At 37.8% G+C, this 25,198-nt stretch overlaps 3 protein-coding genes across 6 annotated transcripts; 1 reads left to right on the top strand and 2 right to left on the bottom strand.

Annotated features, from left to right (window-relative positions):
* Positions 1–444: 444 nt before the first annotated feature.
* Positions 445–1,704, top strand: LOC119998849 (rhodanese-like domain-containing protein 10). The gene is made up of 2 exons (XM_038846310.1): positions 445–951; positions 1,396–1,704. Exons 1-2 carry the CDS (start codon positions 494–496, stop codon positions 1,595–1,597), a joined length of 660 nt encoding a protein of 219 aa, XP_038702238.1. The 5' UTR covers positions 445–493; the 3' UTR covers positions 1,598–1,704.
* A 237-nt stretch (positions 1,705–1,941) lies between these two features.
* Positions 1,942–4,577, bottom strand: LOC119998848 (pyridoxal 5'-phosphate synthase subunit PDX1.3). 2 transcript variants are annotated; one of them, XM_038846309.1, is made up of 2 exons: positions 3,533–4,577; positions 1,942–2,345 (listed from the first exon to the last, which is right to left on the bottom strand). In XM_038846309.1, the coding sequence occupies exon 1, from the start codon at positions 4,487–4,489 to the stop codon at positions 3,560–3,562; it is 930 nt and encodes a 309-aa protein (XP_038702237.1). In that variant the 5' UTR covers positions 4,490–4,577; the 3' UTR covers positions 1,942–2,345; positions 3,533–3,559. The 2 variants fall into 2 exon arrangements, with proteins under 2 accessions (XP_038702237.1, XP_038702236.1); XM_038846308.1 differs by having other exon boundaries at positions 3,538–4,574.
* Positions 4,578–5,835: 1,258 nt separating this feature from the next.
* LOC119998236 (E3 ubiquitin-protein ligase APD2) lies at positions 5,836–21,954 on the bottom strand. Of its 3 annotated transcripts, XM_038845505.1 has the most exons (12): positions 21,794–21,855; positions 21,420–21,703; positions 20,845–20,951; positions 20,635–20,760; positions 20,427–20,520; positions 9,100–9,174; positions 8,941–9,023; positions 8,695–8,841; positions 8,333–8,405; positions 7,887–8,244; positions 6,380–6,466; positions 5,836–6,210 (listed from the first exon to the last, which is right to left on the bottom strand). In XM_038845505.1, exons 1-11 carry the CDS (start codon positions 21,850–21,852, stop codon positions 6,391–6,393), a joined length of 1,482 nt encoding a protein of 493 aa, XP_038701433.1. In that variant the 5' UTR covers positions 21,853–21,855; the 3' UTR covers positions 5,836–6,210; positions 6,380–6,390. The 3 variants fall into 3 exon arrangements, with proteins under 3 accessions (XP_038701433.1, XP_038701434.1, XP_038701432.1); XM_038845506.1 differs by having other exon boundaries at positions 5,836–6,466; positions 21,825–21,954; XM_038845504.1 differs by having other exon boundaries at positions 5,836–6,466.
* Positions 21,955–25,198: the final 3,244 nt, after the last annotated feature.

The following is a 25,198-nucleotide window of genomic DNA, read 5'->3' as shown; positions in this document are numbered from 1 at the left end:
TTTTCCGTACCCTAATTTTGGCAAAATTTTTCCCAATCAATAGTGATAGGAATAGGAACTAGGAAGCCTAAGTTTACCTAGCCAAATATATCCTAGTCTATGTGACAACTTGACTCGAGTAAAATTCGAAATAGTCCGCACAGCATCAAAGCGGGAGGTATTGGGTCACGTGAGGAGTATCTTAAAGAGGGACGGAAAATTATGGGCGTCTATGGTTGGTTTTTGTCGATTTTATAATTTAAATTTAACCGATCGTTTGGTGGATTATTGATGATTTGATTAGTTTTTTTTTATTTTTCGATTGATTCTCACTGATATATGTTGGAGAATAACCGACTAAACGATTGGTTTGACAATCAGTTCGGTTTCTCACTTTTTTTTGGATAGCCCTATGAAAAAACAGGCAAACAGCAGTGGACCCGTGGCTCCTGTGTGGCGTATAGACGAGACGGAGAAGTTAAAAGATAAGAGCCAAGTGAAGAAGAGATCAGAAATGGCGATTCAACTGAACCAGCTCTACATACCCACTTTGAAGTATGGAAAACAACCACCTAAGCTTCATATCTCCACCGCACGCGGTTCAAATACATTCATAGTCAATGCAGCGTCCACCAGTGCTCGGCAGCTAATCCAATCGGGCGTCGTCAGGCCCATACTGCCAAAGGACGCAGCCAAGGCAGTGAACTCCGAAGGATTCTCAGTCTTGGACATCAGACCAGTGTGGGAGAGAGAGAAGGCAAGCGTGACTGGGTCACTGCACGTCCCACTTTTCATTGAGGACCCTGATACCAGTCCGATAACACTATTGAAGAAGTGGGTTCATTTCGGCTACATTGGGCTATGGACAGGCCAAAAGTTTACAATGTTGAATCCCAATTTTCTAGCAGATGTTGAGGCAGCTTCTCCTGGTAGGGAGAACAAGTTGATTGTAGCTTGTGGAGAAGGGCTGAGGTGAGAATCTCATCTTCTTATGAGTGGTTTTGTTTTCCTCATGAAATCGAAAATGATAAAGATGATAACCATTGGTACCTCAATTATTCCAGTTACTGAGTTGGATGCACAAGATTTCACGTACATCATGTGGAGCCTAGAAATTCACTTAAATCTTGTGCGTTCAAGTCAACAGTTGAGAAAACCAAGATACTAGCCTTGGGAGGATCCCTATCATAGCAATGAAAAGGATAAAGATCTCAGCCGTTGGTATCCTAATTATCCCAACTGTTAAATTGAACGCACATGATCCAAGTAAATTCTTGGACTCCACATGATGAACATAAAATTATGTGCGTACAACTCAATAACTGAGAAAATTGAAATACTAACTACTTGGAGGATCTCTATTGTAACCCTTATAAAATGGTAGCACAAACCTTAATGTTTCTTTGATTCAATAAGGTCAATGATGGCCGTTTCCAAGTTACATGAAGAAGGATACAAGAATTTGGGATGGTTGGCAGGAGGATTCAGTCGCGCTGCAGAAGACGACTTCCCGGTTGAAGGGACAGAGAAATTGCAGTATGCAACGGTAGGGGGTGCGTCATACTACTTTCTTCAATTGCTCATACTATTACAAGCTGTGGGCAGTAAGAGCCCCTGATTAACTACTAAGTTTATGTCTCTTTTTGATATGCCCCTTGAGCCAGAGCATTCGCAAAAAGTGCTAAACTTTTTCACTTGCAATTCAATCCGACCATGCCCCATAAATGCCATCACTGCCAAGTCTAGATATTCACATACAAAAGGGTATAAAAGTACTGGAGTATAAGCTATCAGTCGCATACAAAAGGCTAAGTAGCATGGCTGCAACTGCAGACAGCTTAAATATGAAGTCTTGCAGAAACCCATTGCAAAAACAAACCGAAAAATAATGCCAAGACAAAGGCGAAGGGACTGAGGCAAGTAATCACATTGAAGGGAAGGGGGCACCAACAAGGACCAAGGTAAAGAGAGAGAAGTTCACATTTCACTGAATTTTTCACCAACACAACAATTGGCATCAGAAAAGCCAAAACCATGTAATCCCATGGGCCTAAACGCCATACGGTTTTCCTATTACATCCGCAATCTGATGTAACTGTTGCTAGAATTCGTCACAAGATCAAATTACAACTGGGACAACTAAACAACCATGCAAATGCAATGATGATTATCACCCAAAAAGATAAAAGATGAAGTCAAGAAGCCAACAGGAGGCAACAACTTATTTAGAAAAGGGTCTAACACCAAAAGTATAATTGACAGCCCCTTCCCCGCAGAACAGGGCAATCCGGTTTTACATCTTAAAGTCCGCCCAAACATTTGAAAATGATGCACAACGCAACAGCTGAAGTGATGTCCTGCACCACCTGCAGAGCATTCAAGAAATATCAAGCCACAAACTTAAATCTATTGTGCGATGAATGGACTCAAAAGCTTAAAACACAAGCAATCTAATATCATATAGTAAATGGAACTCCCTGACATAAGCTATTCTCCAATCCCTAAAATGCCTTAAAGTATACCCATGGCTTAAACTGTATTTAAATCCTCTAGTCATTAGAGATTAGATGCTAATTTTACTCCCTTGCTTCATCCAAATAAATTAGATGCTATTTTAAGCACCAAATTAAGCCCATAAGTTCAGAAAATCTCCCAAGTAAATGCGTATAATCACAATAAATCCACGTAATCACCTTGCTTAGATCTTCTAGCTGAGCATTAGGTAGAAAGCTAACTGAAGTTTCATATATTTAGAAGCCTTGGATGATTAAGTAGGTTCTCCATTGAAAATTCTTGTACTTTTCTTATAAATCAGAGTTATAGACCTAAGCAAATGAATTCTGTCTTGATTAAGAATCAATGACCATGTGATGTGATTAATGCTGAGAGATTCATGCAACTTCAGTCGACAATGACATTAATCCACCAACTTGGTCCATGAGATTCTATTTAATTACATCCCTTAGGTTGTAGTAGGTAATGACTAATAAAACAAAATATAAGGACTAGAGAACCACATTAGCACAAACGACAAGTAGACAAAAATCCATTCTTTGCACTTAGTATTAGGTTGTGAATAAAAATAAATAGTAGTTAAAGAAGAGAATCCAACTAATTCAACACTAATTATATTTTTTTCCCTAAAGCCAGAAAACATTCAACTAGTTGAAAGCTCCTATTTTTTTTTTCTTTACTAATAGAATGGAACACACAGCCATGAAATTGCACTCATAAACCAGTAATCAACTTTTGGCCATTGAAATAACTTTGAACACTATTAACAAACAAGCAAATGCACTTTAACAAATCAGTAATCATCCTCAACTTAACCATGAAGTGTCAAAAAAAGTCCAGGTAACCCAATAACCAACAACATAACCAGTAACATTTCTTCAATGGCATTCACAAAAGCACCTAACAAGCTATCACAACACTACAAAACCTTCGAGGCCACCATAGTTTGTAACATATATCTACCAAACTAACACTTTGAAAAAAAATTTAAAAACAGAGCAGAATGAATTCATGATTGCCAATGGTGAGAACTTCGAACCTCACCTACAAGCGAGAACATTTTCGACTACTCTGACCGGTTAGCAAACCTCTCCACTTTCTCATCCTTCAAATTGAGACCAACCATGGCCTCCCCAAGCCCACAACTGACTTCGGCCAACACCTCAGGGTCACTATAATGAGTGACTGCCTGTACTATTGCCCGAGCCCTTTTTGCCGGGTCACCACTCTTAAACACCCCAGAGCCCACAAAAACCCCGTCACAGCCCATCTGCATCATGAGCGCTGCGTCAGCTGGCGTCGCTACTCCTCCTGCTGCGAACTGCACCACCGGGAGCCTCCCCAACTGCTTCGTCTGCATCACCAGATCATATGGAGCCGCAATCTTCTTCGAGAAAGTAAACACCTCGTCGTCATCCATGTTCCTCAAAACCCGAATATCTCCCATCACGGACCTCACATGCCTAACCGCTTCGATTATGTTACCAGTTCCGGCCTCTCCTTTGGTTCTGATCATTGCAGCTCCCTCGCGAATCCTCCGCAACGCCTCACCCAAATTGCGGCAACCGCAAACGAAAGGGATTCGGAAGTTATGCTTGTTGATGTGGTTATCTTCATCGGCGAGAGTGAGGACTTCGCTCTCGTCGACGTAGTCGACACCTATAGCTTCAAGGATTTGGGCCTCGACAAAGTGGCCGATACGGGCCTTGGCCATGACAGGGATTGTGACGGCCTGTTTGATTTCCTTGATAAGCTGTGGGTCACTCATGCGGGCCACACCGCCTTGAGCCCGGATGTCAGCAGGGACACGCTCAAGCGCCATGACGGCGCAAGCACCGGCCTCCTCCGCGATACGGGCCTGCTCTGCGTTAACGACGTCCATTATAACGCCGCCACGGAGCATTTGAGCCAGGCCAACTTTCACGGTGAAGGGAGATTTCTTGGACTCTGTCATTGACCCATTTCCGTACACCGCCACCACGCCGGTTCCAGCCATGGAGAGTTAGTTGCGTACAAGTATCTTCGCTAAGAGAGAGGCGGCGGGGTTTGGAGGTAAAAGATGGAGAAGTGCACACTGCGATACGGGTGGTGGATGTTGTTTAAGTAGAGAGAGAGAGAGCGAGCGAGGAGAGTTTAATTTGAGTGGTTCTTGATTTACAGTTACGAGAGCGTGGTGTCCGTCCGATGGAGATGATTATGTTGAGATTAGACTAATCAGATAAGATCATTCCAATCAGACGGAGGGCTGTGATTATTAAGATGGTTATGAACTTATGGTTCATTGAGTGACCACTGACCACGAGAACGAGATTCAGTTACGTGGAGAGTCAGCATTCAACCGCGACCGTAACTACTGTTTGGGTTAGGGGTGGAAAAAAAAATCGATTTCAAATCGAACAAGAACATGTATACAAAATATTTACATGTTCGAACTTTAATTTGAATTGAATTTCGAACGTAATCAATGACCCAGATTCAAATTGATTTAAATCGGAAAATAATATAATTCAGGTTAGAATCTTAACATATAAATCGGATAAAGTTTATATGTTTGAACCCGGATACATTTTAAACCAATCAAAAAGGCGCTGGCTGCCTTGGACTAGGGCTCAATTACTATCAAAGATTCAAAATGCAATTCGTTATCTTCCTAGAAAAAGCATGTTAATGGTTTGGTATACCGGAATCCATGGTCGTGGGCCCATGAGGGTATGTTTCACATTTCATATGGTCTAAATTTGGATTGTCAAATCCATATGTACACAGAAAAATCAGATATGCACATCGATCCACGTGTACAAATATTTAGCACATGATGACAAGGTTAATCGGACTAAAGCTCATAACATGATATGACCACAAGAATATTGTTCTTTTAAATTCATACGATTTGATTAAAAAGAATTTATCACTAGTCTATCATGCAAGGTTTTATTTTTTTTAAATCGCTGTTGAGTGAAATTGTTTAATTTCATGTCAAGATTTCGATGGTGCAACAAGTGGTAATAATTTAAGAGGGGTGGCAGTGAGGTGCACCGTTCGTTTCCAATCTATGCAACTCAATTTTCTTTCGGCCTCACATGAGTCAGTGGACGAAGAAATCGTCCTCAACTTGTTTTCTTCTTTCTCATATCCTTTATAAAAAAAATTCGAACCGTCAGTCGTATTGCCGGGTCCCTTCAGAAAAGAACAAATCAATCTTTGCCTCAATCCTCCCTTTCCACTATAATGTTTTAATTAATATAACATCCAAACTCTAGCCGACCCTAAACTTTTGATAGAAATGAATAGAGAAAACAAATATGTATGATGGATTCCCGATGATATTCTCATAGACTCATGTAGTTCACCCCAAACTTTTAGGATAAATACTCGATTGATTATGATAACATCTAAACAAAAGTGAATAACATTCAACTTAGAGCAGGGCATTGCTTAACACTACTTGCTTATACTTTCACTTCCAGAGAAAATCAGTGAAAAAAAAAAAACAAGAACATGTAGGAAAAAAGAATGCTAACTCTATCTCCGAGCCATCATCCAAGAAGTCCAAAAAGTTATTTGGGTGTGGGGTACATCAGCAGTACTTAGCGGCCCCGGAAGCTGATTCTAGGAGGGTTAACAAAGACAAATTGACAACATCTCTTCAGGTAGTTTCCCTTTAATGGGACCTATAAGCATGTAGTCTGTAAAATACATAGAATCGTGGAATGCCTCCTGGAAAAGGAAAAAAAAACAAGGGCAGCTAATTCCACTTTAGAAGATTCTTGATTCAAATATAGCCAATCTGTTCCTCCCATCAATGCTAACCAGGTATGAAGAAAACAGCATAGAGACTTCAAAATCGCAACTCACTGAACCAGGTCTGAATAATTGTAACAAATACCTGGGAGTTGATTAAACTGTGAAAATCTTCCTCACTTTCTTAATGTTCCTGCGACAAATGGGACAAGTTCCAGCAGCTTCTGCTATCCTGCAAATATAAATATACAACAATGTCAACTGGATTGAATTTGAATTTGTATTTGCTTCATGTAGCCACAAGAAAGTATATACTAACTTCGGAGCAAATGTACATGTAAGATGTCGAGAATAACTTTTTAGCACTTCATGCCTGAAATAAATTTCTTACCAAAGGGGTATGACGAAAGGATATTAGAGAAATATGGTTGATAAAATATATACCCTTCAAGTTCTCTGTCTTTCCCAAAAACTAGATGATTCTCAACTTATGCTAGTAGCAAGTAAGGCATCAACGCATTTTACAAAAGTAGAAGTGCTAATTTTATGCCATTAACTATAAATTTACCATAACATCATTTTAAGGTTTCCCCAACCACAAAACAGCCAACAGAAAGTTCAGGATCTGTCGCCATATCTTGGCACGGACTATTCATAATAATGTTCTTAAAACAACACGGTAGTCGTGACCTCAACCTCTGATCTTCCCATGGATACTATTTCAAGATAGGACTTGCCCGAAGATAATAAAACTCTTAAGAGTAACAATGATCGGAGATTTCTTTAATTATTGAACACATCAGGCAGGTCGGACGTAGTAAACCATTTCATCTAAGTCCAAGTGAAAGTCTGGAAGATGAGAAATTAAAATTTCAAACAAAAACTATATTATCAACAATGCAGAGTGGATTGAAAAAACTATAATCGTATCAATTTTTCAGAACATATTCATCACATCGTTATCTATGCACAGCACCAAGTGGCTCAAATGGAGGTTCACTGAATAAATCTCGAAGTGGCATTACAGAATGCAAGCCCCAGACCCAGAGCCTCTATGCTCTCACAAAAGCACCCCAAAAACATGAAGAGAGAAAAGAAAGAAAAAGATCCTACTTCCTAGCGACCATTTACAGACGTTTTACTTACCAAAAATATGTTGGCCAAAAAAACTGATCTATCCAACTTCCATAACTCCTTAAAGAAAAATAAAACATTAGCAGTGCATTTGGTTTGGGAAAAGTTTTCAAATTTTCATTTTCAGTTTTCCCTCAATAAAACATATATTCAACATTTCTAAGAAAAGATGAGGCTCTCCTTCATGAGAGGAAACTATAAGAGTGAACCAAACAGGTTTCCACATCCCATTTCGGTTCTCTGCAAAAATGAAAAAGCAAAAAAAAAAAAATATATATATATATATATATATATATACCAAACACCCCTATTCTGCCTCACTCCACATATCATGTGAACCTGTTAATTATTCTACAAACCCATTACATGATCTGTAATAGACTAATAGCGTTAAAGGAATAAATTGGCGCAGAATCACTATAATTTCCACTATAAAAATGCATAGACACGTTACAGGGCTAAAGGTAAAGCAATTCTCAACCAACAATGGCGTAAAGCAGATAGTCGACTGAGCTTACCTTGCTCCACATGCAAAGCAAGCCACACAGTGCCCACATGGAAGGAAGAAGCAATCTCTTGGAGCATCAAAGCAAATTGCACAAAGACGCCGAGTATTATTTCCATTTTCACCATCTCTTGATGATTCGCCTTCAAGAGTACCTTGTGCAAGAAAGTCTCCAAGATCCTCTTCATCATTTGAACCCGAATCATAGAATGATCCCCAACTTGAGAGATCATCATCTTTATGAGAAAGCAAAGGGGCTCTTTCAGATCCAGTTAAATGATATCTATCTCCATCTCCATCTCCATCTCCACGGGTACATTCAAACTTGTTCAAGCAGTTGAAGGCCACCAACATGAGCACAGTTAGTCCACCTACAACCAGAAGATGAGTGAAGGTACAACTTATAGGCTGAGGTCACCAATTCCAACAAGGTGAGCAAGAAACTGGAACAATGCTCACCTGTGCCAATAATATATGAGAACCACCTTGGACCATAAGAGACCTTGACATTCCACTCATCACTAGTTGAACCCTGAAGAAACCAAAAATCCACAGACAAGCTTGAATCCTTATTTTTAGGGTTTGTTTCAAAGAAAGCTTCTTTCTTAATGAAGAGGATTTTTTTTTTATCTTTTTTTAAAAATATTTTTTTTGGTCTTGGATGCAAAACCACATGTTGACATTTCAGTTTGCCCAGGGAAAAAAATCATTATCCCACTGAAAGTCCAACAAATCTCTATTTTAGTTGCACGAGGATGCTAATAAGAAATTAAGAACCATGCAGACAGATGACAACTGACAGGATAAAGTAAACAAGTTACCTTTCCCCCACCAGGGGAGTTTAAGACAATAGCATTTCCTTGGGAAAATAAAACACTTAAGCTACATACTCCGTGTCGGAACATACACTTAGAATAAGCTTCACTCGTGTTGTACAAGAGAGCCAGAACACTGAGGTTCATCTGCACCTGTTTAATGTAAACATACACCCATGTCATAAAATTAATTTCTAGTTTAGAAATGGGGCCAAGAAAAAAAAAATAGGTTGTATTATCTATGTTTGTTACCTCCACCACCTCTGAGTTCAGGTTACCTAATGCTACATAGTAACTTGAAGATCTCCAAATGTTCTGCTTGATGATACCACTTCCTGTAAAAAAAGAAGTCACCAACATTAGAACTAAACTAAATGACACACCATACAAACTTTTGAGTTTTCTCCTTACCATGAATGACATTCCATGATAAAGTGCTGTTGGGATATGTTGGGTCCTCAAGCCACTGAGCAAGGCCTTCGTTCCCTGTGATGCACAAACTTTATTTAGGACATCATAGCAGTGAAATCTATAGTCAATCAGTTGGTACTTGGTAAGAATGATAAGTGCCAAAAATATACACTTTTAATAATGAATTATTAAGGCATTTGTCACATAATTAGGGCTTAAAGTGATTATTACACCACTAAAATGCAAATATCATTTTCACTCACTTTGTATTTATTTTTATATTTTCAGGCCCAATTCATACCAATCAATGTTCAACATTTGCTAGCTCATTTCATGAAGAGCCCATATGCTTTTGTCCACTACCATCTTGATCAAATTCTTGATTATCATTTGAAAGCCACCACATGATTTGTCAAAATCATTTGACATCATTCCATGCATCACCATCATTATAGTACAAATTGGACATTCAATGATGGAGACTCCACTTAAATGCAATGATGGAGATTCCACTTAAATGCAATGATGGTGACTCCACTTATTTTGTCATGGTTGGTCATTCAATGGATGGATAGCTCCTAAATTCCTATAAATAGAGAGCTAGGGGAAGAAAAGAGAACAACATTAAAGGAGGAGAGAAGGAGGCAAGAGAAGAAGAAGAATTAGAGAGTGAGTTCTTGAGTTTTATTTTCTCTTTTACAACAATTCTCTCACATATTCTTTCTAGAATTTTGTGAGATTAATTGTTGGTTGTGTAAACCTAGTATGAGGAACTAATCTTCTTACTAGGGTGATGATGGATCCACTCTATTGTGTCTAAATAAATTTGGTTTGATTAATTATTAGTTTATTTATGTTATGTCAAGTGTTAATTAGCTATTCTTTATTGATAATCAAATCTTGATGCTTAGCTACCATCTAGGTTTGATTACCATGATGCAAATTGAGGCAAATGCCCATGTCCAATTTGAGACAAGCTTCTTGCAATTAATACCGAAGTTACCTAGACATAAATGCCATATGCTAGGATCTTTGTGATCACTACATAAGTTACCATAAATCCTAATGCATTCTTGATTGTCTTAGCCAATCCAAATGCCCATGGTTGGTTGCAATTAAGAATAGGCGTGGTAAGTCAGATGCCCATGACTATTACATAAATTAGGGGACTTGATTTTTGACATGCATGAATGAAATGATAATTGTCGGCTAAATAATTTAAATACAATAGAGTTGGTGAAATTGGATCCCTAGTTTTGTTTATTTGTGTTAATCCTTATTTATTTTGTTTCCATTGATAATTACAAAGAGTTGGAATTGCAGATATTTTATATTCAGTCCATGTGGGTACGACACTCGTATTTGCCACTTCTATACTACAATTGATTCGTGCACTTGCGAGTATAATTTGGGTTTGGAATCGCTATACTTTTAGCGGGTCATAAACCCTACATCAAGTTTTTGGCGCCGTTGCCGGGGACTGATTTAATATATTGTTATCTAACTCTTGTATATATGTATATATGTATATTAGTATAATACACCTCCTTAATGGAAGGTTTTTCAGTTTTATATTTGTGGATGGCTTAACCGCCCCATCTAACTATATATTATTGGCTGGTTCTACTGCTACCGCCCATATCTGTTTATAATAACTGTCACTAACACTTACTAACTTATTAACATTTAAATTTCTGCCACTAACAGTAACATTTATTTATTTATTTATACAGTATTATTTATATTTGTGGTTGGCTTTACACTGCCCCACCTGTATATATATATAGATATGCTTATATGGTCGGTTGAGCCGCCTAAGATAACCTTTTAGTTCTGTTAGTATTTATGGTTGGCCTCTATGCCCCATTTTATTTATTTATTTATTTTTATTTTTTTATATATTAATTTTTTTATTTTGTGTATATCCACTCTTTTAATTTTGTTAAAAAAAAAATAAAAAAATAAAATAAAATAAAATAAAAAAGGGGTTATTATCATTGACATTTTCTTTTATGCAAGGACGTCGATCTCAAAATCCAAATCTTCTTAAATTCAATCCAGAGATTGAACGAACTCTTGCACAACTGAGAAGAGAAGTAAGAGGAAATATGGCAGAAGGGAATCCTGAGAATGCTCTTGCTAGAATTGCAAATCCACCAGTCGATGCACCTGCTCGGAGGCCAATGAAGAATTCATTCATACCTCAGAATATGGAGCAGCCATCCAGCATAGCATTTCAACCCAATGTCCAAGGCAATGCCACATTCTCTCCAGTTCTACTCAATGCAGTCCCACATTTCCGAGGCACAACATTTGATGACCCTTACCTACATATCAGAGAATTCTTTGAACTCTGTAAGACACAATCTGTTCAGGGCTTGACGTCAGAAGAAGTACGACTCATGTTGTTTCCATTTTCTCTCAAAGACAATGCGAAACTGTGGTTCAACTCTTTGACCCCAGGATCGATCACTACATGGGAACAAATGGCAACAAAATTCTTGAAGAAATTTTTTCCAGCCCAGAAGACGAAGCAATTAAGAAGGGAAATTCAAACATGGCAGCAAAAAGATGGGGACTTATTTTATGAAGCTTGGGATAACTTTAAACAGCTACTGCTAAAATGTCCACATCACAACTTGTCACAAGATGATCAAGTTCAAGCTTTTTATGAAGGACTCGACGCAACAAACACAAGCATCGTAGACTCAGCTTGTGGAGGCATATTAATGGAGAAAAGCAGCGAAGAGGCTTTTGACTTATTTGAAACTTTAAGTGAAAATTCTCAACAATTTTCATCTAGAGTAAAGCAAGGGGTAAAACTTCCAAAAGGTGTATATGAAGTCCACACCAGAGTAGAAAACCAACCTCAGTTGCAAGCCATGGAGAAGAAGATTGACATGTTAATGGAAGCAATTTCATCTTCCCAACAAGCAACCCAAGTTGAGATGTGTGCTATTTGTTCTCAATCTAACCACACCACGGAAACATGTCCTATGTCTTCGAACTCTGAACAAGAACATACCAATTATGTGGGACAAGGTGGCTTCCATCCCAACAACAATCCATTTTCAAATACATACAATCCAGGATGGAGAAATCACCCAAATTTCAGTTGGGGAGGACAAGGCCAGCATAAGCAATACAATCAGAAGATGACACAACAAGTCCCTATTGAACCAAAGAAGCTTTCTTTGGAGGAGCAAATGGCTCTTCTAGCTCTCAACACCAACAATTTTATTCAGAAAACGACGGAGCAAAACAACAGGTACGACCAACAATTCAGCAACATACATGGATCTATTCAGAAACTTGAAGTTCAAGTTGGTCAAATTGCTGAGCGACTAAGTGAAAGGGAGCTGGGCAGATTGCCGAGTCAACCAGAAGTAAATCCAAAAGGCAAGGAACAAATCAATGCTATTACCACCAGACGCGGAACAACTGTGGGATTTTTAGAGAATGATGGTGAAAAGGCCAAAAAGCCTAATGATGAAATTCAGCCCAAGCCAACTGACTTATCAAAGCATCAGATGAATGAGTCTCATGTGCCTTTCCCTAGCCGGTTGGTGAATGAGAAGAAGACTGACCAGATGCGGCGAATGATGGATATATTCAGAAAAGTTGAGATCAACATTCCGCTTCTTGACGCTATTCAACAAATTCCTCCCTATGCAAAATTTCTCAAAGATGTCTGCACCAGAAAGAAGAAACTGGCACCATATGAGAAGATTATGTTGTCTGAACAATGCAGTGCCGTTCTAAACAAGAAGCTACCACCAAAGCTAAAGGATCCAGGGAGTTTCACTATCCCTTGTACTGTTGGGCAAGTCTCTTTCGAGAAAGCTTTTCTAGACTTGGGTGCTAGCATCAATCTGATGCCATATTCAGTTTTTGTGCAACTCGGTCTCGAAAAGGAATTACAACCAACTTCAATTACTTTGCAATTGGCAGATCGATCAATAAAATTTCCACGCGGTATCATAGAAGATGTTCTTGTCAAAGTTGATACATTTCTGCTTCCAGCAGATTTTATTATCCTTGATATGGAGGAAGACAGAAACATACCAATTATTCTGGGGAGGCCTTTCTTGGCCACTGCAGGAACTATTGTGGATGTACAAAAGGGTTGTTTGTCCATGACTGTACAAGGACAAACGGTGGAATTTAATCTATTTGAAGCTACTAGACACCCTTCTGATACAAGGGAGTGTTTTAGCATTGAAGCTTTTGATGGCTCAATTTATGATTCATTTTTGGAGCATCAATCTATTGACCATTTGGCAACTTGTCTTGCGTTTCCTGAACTGCAATTTGAAGACGATGGTGAAGTTGCAGAATTTTGTGCATATTTGCAGGCACAACAACCAGTGAATCATAGGTGGATTCGTACATTTGAAGCTCTCGGTCCTTTACTTCCGAAAGTGGTTCGTTCTATTGAATCTCCACCAAAGCTAGAGTTGAAGCAACTTCCAGATCATTTGAAATATGCTTATCTTGGTGCTAAAGAGGCATTACCTGTCATTGTCGCTGCTAACCTTACTGATTCAGAGGAAGAAAGTCTCTTGAGGGTGCTACGACAATACAAAAGTGTCATTGGATGGTCCATTGCTGACATCAAAGGCATAAGTCCCACTATGTGTATGCACCGAATTTTACTGGAAGAAGATTCAAAATCCTCGCGTGAAGCACAAAGACGCCTCAATCCATCAATGAAGGAGGTAGTTCGATCTGAAATATTGAAGTTGTTGGATGTAGGAGTCATCTATCCTATTTCTGATAGCCAATGGGTCAGTCCTGTTCAAGTGGTTCCCAAGAAATCTGGAATCACGGTAATTACTAATGAGAACAATGAGCTCATTCCAACAAGAAAGCAGACAGGGTGGCGTGTTTGTATTGATTATCGAAAGCTGAATTCTGCCACAAGAAAGGATCACTTTCCTTTACCATTTCTTGATCAGGTGCTAGAAAGACTGGCGGGCCATTCCCATTATTGTTTTCTTGATGGCTACTCTGGCTATAATCAAATTGTGATCGCACCAGAGGATCAAGAGAAAACAACTTTCACATGTCCTTTTGGGACATTTGCATATAGAAGAATGCCATTTGGGCTTTGCAATGCACCAGCTACTTTTCAACGGTGCATGACAAGTATATTCTCTGACATGGTGGGCCACATCATTGAAGTCTTTATGGATGATTTCTCTGTGTTCGGATCATCTTTTGATACCTGCCTGTGCAATCTTGCCTTGGTTCTGGAGAGATGCCAGAAGACTAATCTGGTGCTTAATTGGGAGAAATGTCATTTTATGGTTCAAGAAGGCATTGTTCTTGGTCATCTTATTTCCGAGAAGGGGATTGCCGTTGACAAAGCAAAAATTGAAGTTATTTCTAGATTGCCACCTCCCATTTCTGTAAAAGGTGTGCGATCTTTTCTCGGACATGCGGGGTTCTATCGCCGGTTCATCAAAGATTTTTCGAAGATTTCTAGGCCATTGTGCAATTTGCTTTCCAAGGATGCCACTTTTCATTTTAATGATGAGTGTTTGCAAGCATTCAGCAAATTGAAGCAATTACTTACATCTGCACCTATCATGATAGCACCAGATTGGAGTTTACCATTTGAGCTCATGTGTGATGCCAGTGACTATGCAATTGGAGCCGTCTAAGGGCAAAGAGTTGACAAGCTACCACATGTCATTTACTATGCAAGTCGTACTCTCAATGACGCCCAACTTAATTACTCAACAACGGAAAAAGAACTGTTGGCTGTAGTTTTTGCATTGGAGAAATTTCGATCATACCTGATTGGATCAAAGGTGATTGTCTATAGTGATCATGCGGCTCTCAAATATTTGTTGTCTAAGAAAGATTCAAAACCGAGATTGATTCGCTGGGTGTTATTACTCCAAGAATTTGATTTAGAGATAAGAGATAAAAAAGGAGCAGAAAATGTTGTAGCAGATCATCTTTCTCGTATTGTTCAAGCAAACGATGGTGAGAAGACGAAGCTTCCATTGAATGAAACGTTTCCTGATAAACAGCTTTTCTCTGTACAAATTGAGATGCCTTGGTATGCTGATATTGCCAATTACCTTGCAAAAGGTGTTATTCCCAAAAATTGGACTCACCAACAACGGAAGAAATTTTTCTCCACAGCCAAGCATTATTTCTGGGATGAGCCTTACTTATACAAACATTGTGCTGATCAAATCATTCGAAGATGTGTGCCACAGGAAGAACAACAGAGTATTTTACAATTCTGCCATACATTCGCTTGTGGTGGTCATTTTGGTACTCAGAGAACTTCTGCAAAGATTTTACAATCAGGGTTCTATTGGCCAACTCTTCACAAGGATGCCCACATTTTCTGCTCTACCTGTGAAAATTGTCAGAAACTTGGCAACATTTCTCGCAGGAATGAAATGCCACTCAACAATATTTTGGTGGTTGAAATCTTTGATGTTTGGGGAATAGATTTCATGGGACCATTTCCCAAGTCTCATGGGAATGAATATATACTGGTGGCAGTAGACTACGTGTCCAAATGGGTTGAAGCTATTGCAAGCCCAACCAATAGAAGTGAGGTGGTAATTCGGTTACTTCAGGGTGTAATATTTTCAAGATATGGCACTCCACGTGCTATAATCAGTGATGAAGGGAAGCATTTTCTGAACAAGAGTGTGTCTACACTACTTGCCAGGTACAATATCACACATAAGATTGCCACTGCTTATCATCCTCAAACTAGTGGACAAGCTGAGATTTCTAACCGAGAAATTAAACGCATTTTGGAGAAGACTGTGAATATCAAAAGAACTGACTGGAGTATAAAATTGAATGATGCTCTTTGGGCATATCGCACTGCATATAAAACTCCAATTGGCATGTCTCCATATCGTTTGATTTTTGGCAAGGCTTGTCATCTTCCCGTGGAGCTCGAGCATAAAGCATTCTGGGCAATAAAAAGGTTGAATTTTGATTATGATGCAGCTGGTGAGAAGAGGAAACTGCAGCTCAATGAACTTGATGAGCTACGTGACGAGGCATACGAAAATGCGAGGATTTACAAGGAAAAGACAAAAAGATACCATGATCAACACATTGCAATGAAAGAATTTTCTCCTGGTCAAAAGGTACTTTTGTTTAACTCTCGTCTCAAACTTTTTCCAGGGAAGTTACGTTCAAGATGGTATGGTCCATTTCAAGTTGTTCGAGTATATTCCCATGGAGCTGTTGACATTAAAAATTTGGAGACGGGAAACGAGTTCAAGGTTAATGGCCAGCGCCTCAAACCTTATTTGGAAGCTAATCTTGACAGAACTGTCTCCAGCATTACTCTCCAAGATACAGGTAATTGAGTGTTGGGAACACTCTGTCTTGCCCAGACAATAAATACAGCGCTTATGGGAGGCAACCCATACTTCTTTTTCATCTATTTATTTTTATGTAATATTATCTAAAAAAAAAAAAAAGTCTTCCTCTAGCGTGGAAATGAGCAGCAATAGCCCGGCTAGAGATGGGGCTATAAACATTAGAGGATGGACAACACAGGCTGGAGCACATGTTGGCTGCACTCATGGATATGATACGAAAGTAAAAACATGGCAATGCAACGGCCAGAAATATTTTTTGTCAGGTTGTATTTCTCTGAACCATAGCTTTCCATATATATTTTTCATATTTTATATATATATATATATATATATTTTTTTTTCTTCTTTTCCCATTGAGGACAATGCAAGATTTTAAGTGGGGGAGGAACTGGTTTGATAAAAAAAAATGAAAAAAAAAAAAAAAAAAATTGTAGCTAGAGGAGGCAAGTGCTGTGCTACCTTAGGTGCAAGCTTGAAACACTTGTAGTTGATCTCTTGGAGGGATGCCAACTCAACCAGCTAAGTAATTAGTAGTTTGTCCAGGAAACAACCACCGATAAGGTATTTGGGAGTCCTAAGCATGGACTGGACGAAATGTCCATAATTGTAGAGCCCCAAAGTGGAGATACAAAGGACTGTTGACCTTGGCGTGGGTTCCATTGAGCCGACCAGAAACTCTTAGAGAATGACAACCTATTGTAAGGCCTTGTTAGCCTTTTGCCCTTGCTACGGGGTACATCTCTTTAGTTAGGTTGATAGTAACCTAGCATCCAGTCTCAAGGATCCTGGTGTTGAGACAAATTCCGTTTGTTTGCGGTGCTTTGGGAATATTGAGTCTTAGAACCGTTTGTTTGTTAAATATCTATTCTATTTAATGATTGCTAAAAAAAATAATAAAATAAAAATTTTTGATTTGGAAGTCATATTTGTATCATATTTCTGAATTGGTCTGATTATTTCTGAAGTGTGGATAACAATTTGAGTTGAAAACCCATAATCACTTGTCGATTTTTCTGACTTTAGTTTTGTCTCACCTATTTTATTTAATAATTGGATCAATTGCACAGAATTACATATTTGTGGGGTATGATATTTAAGATTAATTATGAACATTGTGATTTTCTTGAGTTGATTTGGAATTCTTTGAATATTAATATCTTGGGATACATGTATATATTCATATTAAAAAAAAAAAGAAAAAAAAAGAAAAAAAAAAGAAAAAAAACAATTATAAATAAATGGGAGTGTTTATAAGTTTCTCTGCTGAGTAACCGGGCCTCTTGCCTCAGTAAGCAGTGAGTGTTCGCGTAAAAAGGTAGAAAAATCAAGACATCAACCCATGTGATAAGCGAAGTTTTGAAGCCTTTTTGACTCGAGTTATTAAACCCGTTGGGGTGTCTTTACACCTAATGCCCTGAGCCAACTGGATTGGGAGTCATTGGTTGAACGCTTGTTACAAGGGTCATTTAGAAAGCTTAATGAGACTGAGCATTGCACAAGTCACATAAAAATATTATATATAAAAATAAAAAAAAATCAATAAATAAAATCCCTTGATATTAATTATTCATTGAGTCTGATGATTCTTGTGATATTGCAGTGTTTGTGTTAATATTATATTAAAGCCACATATTTACGTTTAATTCGCTACGCACTACACATCACGCTAAGATAGAATGGGTGATATGAGATTTAGTCAGAATTATTTGTTTAAGTGATAGTGGTTGGTGGATTCTTAAATATATTCATACTAAAGCGATAATTAGATTCTTCATATATGTGATATGAATTTTCCGAACGCTTAAATTGCTAGGGGCTAGCAATAAGCTGGTTGGGGGTTGTGATAAGTGCCAAAAATATACACTTTTAATAATGAATTATTAAGGCATTTGTCACATAATTAGGGCTTAAAGTGATTATTACACCACTAAAATGCAAATATCATTTTCACTCACTTTGTATTTATTTTTATATTTTCAGGCCCAATTCATACCAATCAATGTTCAACATTTGCTAGCTCATTTCATGAAGAGCCCATATGCTTTTGTCCACTACCATCTTGATCAAATTCTTGATTATCATTTGAAAGCCACCACATGATTTGTCAAAATCATTTGACATCATTCCATGCATCACCATCATTATAGTACAAATTGGACATTCAATGATGGAGACTCCACTTAAATGCAATGATGGAGACTCCACTTAAATGCAATGATGGAGATTCCACTTAAATGCAATGATGGTGACTCCACTTATTTTGTCATGGTTGGTCATTCAATGGATGGATAGCTCCTAAATTCCTATAAATAGAGAGCTAGGGGAAGAAAAGAGAACAACATTAAAGGAGGAGAGAAGGAGGCAAGAGAAGAAGAAGAATTAGAGAGTGAGTTCTTGAGTTTTATTTTCTCTTTTACAACAATTCTCTCACATATTCTTTCTAGAATTTTGTGAGATTAATTGTTGGTTGTGTAAACCTAGTATGAGGAACTAATCTTCTTACTAGGGTGATGATGGATCCACTCTATTGTGTCTAAATAAATTTGGTTTGATTAATTATTAGTTTATTTATGTTATGTCAAGTGTTAATTAGCTATTCTTTATTGATAATCAAATCTTGATGTTTAGCTACCATCTAGGTTTGATTACCATGATGCAAATTGAGGCAAATGCCCATGTCCAATTTGAGACAAGCTTCTTGCAATTAATACCGAAGTTACCTAGACATAAATGCCATATGCTAGGATCTTTGTGATCACTACATAAGTTACCATAAATCCTAATGCATTCTTGATTGTCTTAGCCAATCCAAATGCCCATGGTTGGTTGCAATTAAGAATAGGCGTGGTAAGTCAGATGCCCATGACTATTACATAAATTAGGGGACTTGATTTTTGACATGCATGAATGAAATGATAATTGTCGGCTAAATAATTTAAATACAATAGAGTTGGTGAAATTGGATCCCTAGTTTTGTTTATTTGTGTTAATCCTTATTTATTTTGTTTCCATTGATAATTACAAAGAGTTGGAATTGCAGATATTTTATATTCAGTCCCTGTGGGTACGACACTCGTATTTGCCACTTCTATACTACAATTGATTCGTGCACTTGCGAGTATAATTTGGGTTTGGAATCGCTATACTTTTAGCGGGTCATAAACCCTACATCAAAGAACCCAAGAGAAATCACCAGTAAATTCCCTATTACGAGCACATAAATATTCCATAAAAGCATAAGAAGAAAAGGGAGATAGAGAAACGTCAGAGGGTCTCAGTGCATAAATATTATACCAAAATTGCTATCAACCAGAGCAGATACTTGGGGGACAGAGTCTTTCTTAAATCTCCCCCACTCTTCTCAACTAAAGAAAATTAGGATATATTGCAGGTTTTTGTTGAGCTGATCAAGTTTCATTATGAACTTCTGCTAAAACTACATCCTTAAGACAAATGCCTTCTTGCCCTGGGTAAAGTACACCTTCATTAGGCATAAGAATGTGCAGAACCTAATTTCCACTGCATCAGAAGTCTATTACACATAGGTGTATACTCAAAGTTGAGCAACTATTTACTTTATAACATACCACAAGTGAAGGGTATGCAATAGGATGACAAAAAAGAAGGCGGCTTTATCAAGAAGGTTGCTATTCACCATCAACGATAAAAATCAGCACAAGTCATGTTGGTGTACAGTATGTTTCTGAATTTCACAGAAGGATGCTACTTGACTGACTAAATGACAATTCTTAGGATGCTGCCTTTACTCACAGTAATCATGTTTAATACGCATTGATAATTTGACAGTTCCAACTCCATGATACTTGGAGATAAAGAATTTCGAAAAGTTTGTAGCACTCTCATACAAACCCAAATATATAAAACTTCTTATCGAGAAAAACGACAAAGGCATATTTCACTAGTGAAAATTGATATAGAAGCCTGTAGCCGTACCTTGGGCAATAATGAGGTAAATAAAGGAGCTATCAGATTTGACAGAGTATGAAATATTTATTTGAGACCCTTCATTCAGAAAATATATTAACTCCTGAAAAGAGAAAATCATGAACTCAAGTTCATCAATTACATGAAACCCAAGCTCAAGAACAAACTCAGAAGGCAATGATCACAGGTTAAGAATATGTCGATGAATCAAACTTGCCTTATGAGAATCTGCGGGAACAGAGGCATTTGTAGTTTCCGACCACATGGATACAACATCAAGAGGTGGAGATCTATACAGTCCATACAATATTAACCCAGGCTTTGTCTCACCCAACTCTTCGACCTAATAAAAGCAGACGTAAGGATAACAAACCAAGTCAAAAACAACTGTGAATGATAAAGCTACAAAAAGTGGAAAACAAATTACCTTTATTGACTGCACAAATATGGGGCTAGGTCTGATAAGAATTGAAGAATTTGGACCAAACCGCAAGCTCATAGAACCATAAACCCCCAAAATCACAGTCATTGACACTGTCGCACACCATTCAAATGACATTTCAAGGTCATGAAGCACATTCAGTAAAAGTTTGGTACTATCTTCTATCAACCTAAAATAACAGTCGAATCCTTCCTGTTCAAATAAACTTTTCAATCTAATAAGGTACTTTTAACTACTTAAACTAACAATAGCTTTACAATTTTGACCGAGTACAAAAAGGGGTAACCAACTACACGTTATTCAGTTATTGTATATTGTAACTGAAATTAAACATTTCAACGCAATTGCTTGGTCGTAACGACACAATTCATCAAGCTCCCAACATTATAAGATTCTTAATCAGAATCTACAGGAATACTAGAAAATGTATCCAAATCGCAAGTGCTAACAAATTTATATCCAAGAGAATTATTTGCATTTACGGATTATTGAAGCCAAAATATAGAATACATTGACTACACAGCTACAAAAAAATACAATGAGAGAATTAATTCACTAACCGAAGAACCAGAAGGTAAGAACCACAGCAATGCAAGACCAAGTATCGTCCATAATCACATTCGACCTGTCATCAAATGTCCAAAAACTCCCTCTATGGATACCGCCGATATGTTGTTGCTGCTCCATCTCTGGTTCTCGAAATTGATTTTGTTGATCACTATCGTGATTCTGGCCATCCTCTTCTTCCCGAACCTGCGAAGAGGGAGGAGCATTCGAAGAAGACGTTGCAGCAACTGAAGACGACGGAGGAGATGTCGAACTCTGATAAGCTGCCTCCGCCATTCTAGAACGAGAGCGAGTTTGAAGAGGAAAAAAAGAGTGAAAAGATCAGTGTGACGAAAACAAATCACAAAAACGTAACCCTAATCCTGACCTCCTTAAGTGGAAAGAAACTGGTAACGCACCTTCAATTCTGCAAGGAGATAACTCCATGGAGAGGAACCGAGAAGGGTGAGTAGCAAGGGGAACTCACCAATCAGTCTCAGAGACTGGCAGTTGAGACTTGAGAGGAGCGACAGTTTTTCTGGGTTAATTATACTGGGGTTGGGTGGAAAATTCCATGCCGGTACTTGGACACCTAAGTCCATTCAAAAAATATATAACACATAAGTATAAATGAAAATGTCAATTATATCATTTCTCTCATTATATATCAGTTCATGTTAAGGTTTCAAACATGAAAGAAAAAGTTTCAAATCTAGACAATTCTGACAACGGTTCGCTACATCACCATCGTTGTTAGACTTCCCTCATTGAGATGTACAATACCCAACTAGATTCCGTCCAAAATGGCCATCGAAAAAGGAGACCCAAAGTTGACCCGTTTTGCTCGCGTAATGTTTCAAATAATAACATTGAAACTGTGGAGTAAATAACTAAACACTCTAAACAGCTCTAGAAGATTGGCAGCTCCTAGACAAAAGAATCTTATCCGGAAGCAGTTTATCTGACAGTTCAGTTACCGACAGTTACCACGAGCAGTTACAAGGAGAGGTTACCAGAGGCAGTTAAATTGCCTTAAGAACTGCCATAACCGCATCAACTCACAAATCATAAGCCTATAAATACATATCATTCTACATTTGTAAGGATCATCGACATTCAACTCTAATAAAAGATTAGATTCCGTGGACATAGGCAAGTTGATGAACCACGTAAACTTTGTTGTTATTCTCTTGAATCTTTCTACTTTAAACATATTTTATACCTCGGTGCAAATTTAGCATCGATAGAAACAGTAACATACGATCTCATATATGTAGTAACATTGAAACAGTAACATACGATCTCAGATATAAACTCAGATCACGATCTCATATCTCATATTACATCTTAGATCTGACAAGATGAAGACGAAAACTTATAAAAATAAGAAGAAGAATGAGAATAAAATAATAATAAGAAGAATAAGAAAATGAAAGAAGATGATTGTGGAGGTGCAATGGTGGTGGAAGAGCTACGGTGGCGGTGGTGGAGATGGAGGTGAACGGTGACAGTGGTAAGATGGAGGTAAACGTGGAAATAATGGAGATGGAGAGTATGTGCCTTAGATCTAGGTCTTTTTTATATCCATGCATATTAAAGAAGAATGACAAATATCAGATTAAGTAATTTTTAATTTTTAAAATAGAAACTTATGTGAAAAAAAATGTACTTATATGACAAAATGTTTTTTCATTGACTTATGTGAAAAAGATGTAATTATATGTCATTTTTCATAAATGTTGTCCATGGCCCATTACATGTCTCCTTAGAGTAATTTCAATGCTGTAAATTTATTAATTTATTTTTTGTTGTAATAAAGGTGAAGCCCACTATTGATTTTTGATATATTTGTGAGGATGATATAAGTGGATATATGTGTTTTAGTTAACATCGAGGCATCTCATATACCCTTTCTCGATGTTGTTCACAATAAAATTGGGACCGCAAATTATTACCATTGAGGACACTTTATTCCCATATTCTTATTAAAAGACACAACAAAATGTATTCATGCCCCTTAAAATGGAGCCATTGTGTGGTTGGTCTTATGCTTTAAAGATGGCCAACAAAGTCCCACCCTGTCATCAAGTAGTACTATCAATCTATCATCACTCGTTTAGTTTACATCTGTTTGTGGGTGGGGTGGCGGGTGACCCAACTCAAAGGCTCAAACATGCACTTTTTTGTATTGGGCTGCTTCTTTTTTATGGGCCGGCCTCTAAGACCCATAGGTCAAGCTAGCTACTGTCATAGGGCAAGAACCAAGAAGGCAAGAAGTTGTAGGCTGGCGGCATTCCCCCTCGCCCTAAATCTTTTGAAGTCCCAAATTCCTAACTTTAGCATTTGGGAGTTGATCCACCTTTAGGTCTGCTTGAATTGAAAAAATGAATAGTTAAGTATAGTTAAGCGAGGCAGAGTTAAGTGAGGGAGAGTTATGGGAGGATAACTAACTCTATTCACCCTTAGACTTAACGATAATTAAAGAAAAGTTAAAGAGATGTGAGTTACATTAATACCTTTATTAAAATTAAAATGAATGAAAAATTTTATAGATGATATAAGAAATAAATTACAATTTTTTTTCTCACCTCCGAAACTCTCTTAGCCATTTTCGCAATTCAAAGTTGGAAAGTCAGCTTCTTCCTCTATCGTTTTAGGGGAGCTCGGGGTCTCAAATTTTCCTTATTAAATATAAGGGGTGCTTTGAAAATCTTCACGTTAAGAAGATCTGGGCGGAAGAAGGAATCCTCAAAATATTGAGTTGGAGAGTTAAGTGAGAGGAATTTCTCCTCTCTTTCATAGCACTTAACTCTCTCTTATATAATCTAAGCAAATGTGAAGCTACTCATCTTTTCTTAACCCTCCTCACTTAATTTTGCAAAATATCAATTCAAGCAAGTTCTTAGAGTTATTTCTTGTTTTTCCTCTTTCGTATTACTAACACCTCTGAGGCATTCATACGGGCATGGGAATACAACAATTTCTTTGAATTATTAATTTATGTATATATAGATTAATACATGCATATCATATGGGAGGTGTGATTAGGACTTGAATACAACCGAAGACATGAAGGAATGTTAATCTTAGATTAATGTGATGAGTCATTAGTGGATCTTATAACAGAATGTGGATGAACCCCCAGCTCAAAACAAATTATTGCCAAAAGTGATTGCACACGTCATTGTACCAATTACTGTGTTAGTGGACAGTCAAATGTTCCAACGAGTTAATTGAATTTTACATCACTAAAAGATCATCATTGTTTCAACTCAGTCACCCATTTTCAAATTTGTTTTAATTTCATCACCCTGAGCAGATTTCCATAAATTTGAGCAGTCAACCTTGTCTACATGGTATTTTGACTGTTAAGTGTCTAACAGAATGGATGGCATGTCTAATGGTGCTTACGTGTAATATTTGAAAGAATAAAAAAAAATCAAAATTAAAAACCAAAACCAAGAAAACCCTAACCCGACTCTCATATCCCTCACGCACAATTTGCACTGCGACACTCCTCTTCTTAGCCCACCAAAATCTCCCTTTCACGAATCACCCAACTCTCCTCTTCTTAGCCCATCAACCTTGCGAAATTCATCTCCCTTGATCGAATCAACTCACTAGGACGAAAGCTATTGCATACGAAGCAAGGGTGTTGGACGAAAGCTCTTGCATACGCAACAATCATAGCTTTTAGCTACTGGTAAGTGATGATTCTGATGTTCTCTTTTATTATTGTCTAAATTTACTTTAATTTTTACGTTTATTTGAGTTTATAAGAATTTTGGGTATG

Source organism: Tripterygium wilfordii, chromosome 5, assembly GCF_013401445.1.
Source record: "Tripterygium wilfordii isolate XIE 37 chromosome 5, ASM1340144v1, whole genome shotgun sequence".
Lineage (NCBI taxonomy): Eukaryota > Viridiplantae > Streptophyta > Magnoliopsida > Celastrales > Celastraceae > Tripterygium > Tripterygium wilfordii.
The sequence above is the reverse complement of the archived record's forward strand: the minus strand, read 5'-3'. Positions and strand labels throughout refer to the sequence as shown.

What these genes read in the sequence shown, in the direction of transcription:
- LOC119998848 (XM_038846309.1), bottom strand. Translation starts at nt 4,489, where the DNA reads ATGGCTGGAACCGGCGTGGTGGCGGTGTACGGAAATGGGTCAATGACA.
- LOC119998236 (XM_038845504.1), bottom strand. Translation starts at nt 21,852, where the DNA reads ATGGAGTTATCTCCTTGCAGAATTGAAGGTGCGTTACCAGTTTCTTTC. An exon ending in GTTTCTTTCCACTTAAGGAG is followed by an intron (nt 21,704 to 21,793) that starts GTCAGGATTAGG and finishes CTCTCGTTCTAG; the next exon opens with AATGGCGGAGGCAGCTTATC. An exon ending in CTCATATATTATTGGCACAG is followed by an intron (nt 8,245 to 8,332) that starts GTGAGCATTGTT and finishes TTCTGGTTGTAG; the next exon opens with GTGGACTAACTGTGCTCATG.
- LOC119998849 (XM_038846310.1), top strand. Translation starts at nt 494, where the DNA reads ATGGCGATTCAACTGAACCAGCTCTACATACCCACTTTGAAGTATGGA. An exon ending in GCTTGTGGAGAAGGGCTGAG is followed by an intron (nt 952 to 1,395) that starts GTGAGAATCTCA and finishes TGATTCAATAAG; the next exon opens with GTCAATGATGGCCGTTTCCA.